The sequence below is a fragment of the Pinus tabuliformis genome, chromosome 9, assembly GCF_031772625.1.
Source record: "Pinus tabuliformis cultivar Carrire ecotype Pingquan chromosome 9, CPIR1, whole genome shotgun sequence".
NCBI classification, from domain to species: domain Eukaryota; kingdom Viridiplantae; phylum Streptophyta; class Pinopsida; order Pinales; family Pinaceae; genus Pinus; species Pinus tabuliformis.
Window position 1 is genome coordinate 1,141,747,278 of NC_142307.1, and position 2,248 is coordinate 1,141,749,525.

General features: G+C 39.3%; 1 protein-coding gene across 1 annotated transcript; it reads left to right on the forward strand.

The window, feature by feature from the left end:
• The first annotated feature begins 678 nt into the window (after positions 1-678).
• On the forward strand, positions 679-1,919 carry LOC149152665 (disease resistance protein RPS5-like). The gene is made up of 3 exons (XM_089443562.1): positions 679-802; positions 884-1,264; positions 1,477-1,919. Exons 1-3 carry the CDS (start codon positions 679-681, stop codon positions 1,917-1,919), a joined length of 948 nt encoding a protein of 315 aa, XP_089299688.1.
• Positions 1,920-2,248: the final 329 nt, after the last annotated feature.

Consider the following 2,248-nt stretch of genomic DNA (forward strand, 5'->3'; position numbering starts at 1 on the left):
GCTCTATATTTATTGGATTCATTGTTGTACCTATTCACCTCGCCTTCGATACATATTACTTTATCTGCAAATATCTACTTATTTTTCATATTGTTTTTTCTTTTTCTCTATTTTCAAATTTTATTTTCCATATTGTTTTTGCTTTTTCCCTTTGCGTGCTTCATCATTGCAAAAGTCATGGAGGTCGTTTGCACTGGAGCAGTAGCCAACATCATAAGCAGCGTTGTTAGTGTTGTTATTTCTCCACTAGTCCAAACCATAGATGATGTTATTCACTTGGAAAGAAACACATAGTTTCTGCAAGAAAAGCTAAGTAGTGCCAGGGTCTTCTTAGATGACACGGTCAACCAATTTCAACATCAGCAAAGAATTATCCCTCCCCCTCTGAATGATGGGTTGGAAAGGCTCCGACATTCCCTGCAAGATGCGGAGAGCATCATACAATGATCCCAACAACGGAAAGGTTGCTTAGATTTCCGGTTCTGCAAGCCCAGACTGTGTGGGAAAATTAGAGAATGCAAATTAAATATCATTGAGCGCCTTAGCAATCTTGAAGATGTCATTTCAACTAGAAGTTCTACTCAAGGGATTATTTCTTCTGAGCCACTGGAAGCAGGGGCATTACTTCAGCCAGTACCGGAGTCTGGTTTTGTGGGCTCTAGGATAAAAGAAGCGGAGATGTGGCTGAATAGAAGGCTTGAAGATGTGGAAGATCATCAATTTCAGGTAATAGGCGTCATTAGCATGGGTGGCATTGGCAAGATGACATTGCTGAGAATGGTCTTTAACACCCACAAGAAAGGTAATGTGTTTGAAAATGTGATTTGGTTAACTGTTTTAGAAAAGTTTAACATTCAGGAGTTGTAGAGTGTTATTGTGAAAGAAATCAATTTAAACCTGGGGATGGGCAGTTCTAATGCTGAGAGCAGTTCTGCTGTTCTTGATATGCGAAAGAGGGAACTTTCTAATTATCTCAAGGAGAAGAAATTTTTGCTCATTCTGGATGATGTGTGGAATCAAATCCACATGGAAAAAGAACTGGGAATCCCCTTGGGAAATTGTAAAGGTAGTAGAGTGGTAATCTCTACCCGTAGCAAAGAAGTGATTCGAAAAATGGGGGCAAATGATGACTACTCCATACAGATAAAACCCCTATCCATGGAAGAAGGATGGGGATTGTTTGGCAAAGTTTCCTTCAATGCAAGCCATGATCCTACACAAATTGTAGAGGATATTGCTAGAGAAATTGCAGAAGAGTGTAAAGGTCTACTATTGGCGATAATGTTGTTGCAGCAGCAATGAAAGGCAATACTTCTGCTGATGAGTGGAGTTTTAATCTAACTCAAATGAAAAATGTAGATCCTGATTTTCTAAAGTTGTATAGTGCTATTGATGAAGATCTCTATGGGTGACTCAAATGGAGTTATAATCGTAACTTACAGAACTATTTTCTATATTGTGGTGCCTTTGCCGAAGACGCAGAGATTGAGGTGGAGCAATTGGTGGAGATGTGGATAGGGTATGGATTGGTTAGTAGCACAGACAAAAGCCAATTAATGGTAGTAGGAGGCAGGTATGTAAATCTTTTAGTAGAGCGTTGCTTGTTTGAGCATGTTAGCAATGATATTGTTATTGGCCAAAAGAAGTGGATAAAAGTTCATGACATTCTTCGTGATATGGCACTCCATATTGGTGAAAAGGAAGAGAAATGTTTAATTAGAACAAGTCAAAAGCTGGACCGGTTTCCTATAGAACAAGTGATGGACGATTACAAGAGAAAAGTAATTCGCTATTATAATGACACTGCATTTCTGCCCACAGATTTTAGATGTCCAGCAACACTTGGAACTTTGATTTTAGCCCAAAATGAGGGTTTAAGAGAAGTTCCAAATGGCTTCTTACTCAATATCCCCTCTTAAGGGTTTTGGATCTTAGCGACACCAATATAATATCGTTGCTAGAGTCGATGTGGCAACTCATACAACTTGAGTTTTTGGGGTTGAATGGCACCAAAATCAGTACTCTGCCTGTTGAGGTATGCAATCTTTCTCGATTGCAATTTTTTCATCTTTGAGACTGTCGATGGCTAAAATCATTGCCATGTACAATAGGAGACCTGAAAAATCTCAAAGCATTTAGATCTAAATGAGTGTGAGAGATTAGCGCAGATTCCACATGGGATCTCTCAATTTACATCATTGAACAAGCTAGGCTTGTTGACGGGAAAGGATGTGCTGGACGTGGATGA

Coding starts and splice junctions, on each gene's coding strand:
- LOC149152665 (XM_089443562.1), top strand. CDS start 679: ATGTGGCTGAATAGAAGGCTTGAAGATGTGGAAGATCATCAATTTCAG. Junction 803..883: donor CTTTAACACCCACAAGAAAG/GTAATGTGTTTG, acceptor TTATTGTGAAAG/AAATCAATTTAAACCTGGGG. Junction 1,265..1,476: donor AATTGCAGAAGAGTGTAAAG/GTCTACTATTGG, acceptor CCTTTGCCGAAG/ACGCAGAGATTGAGGTGGAG.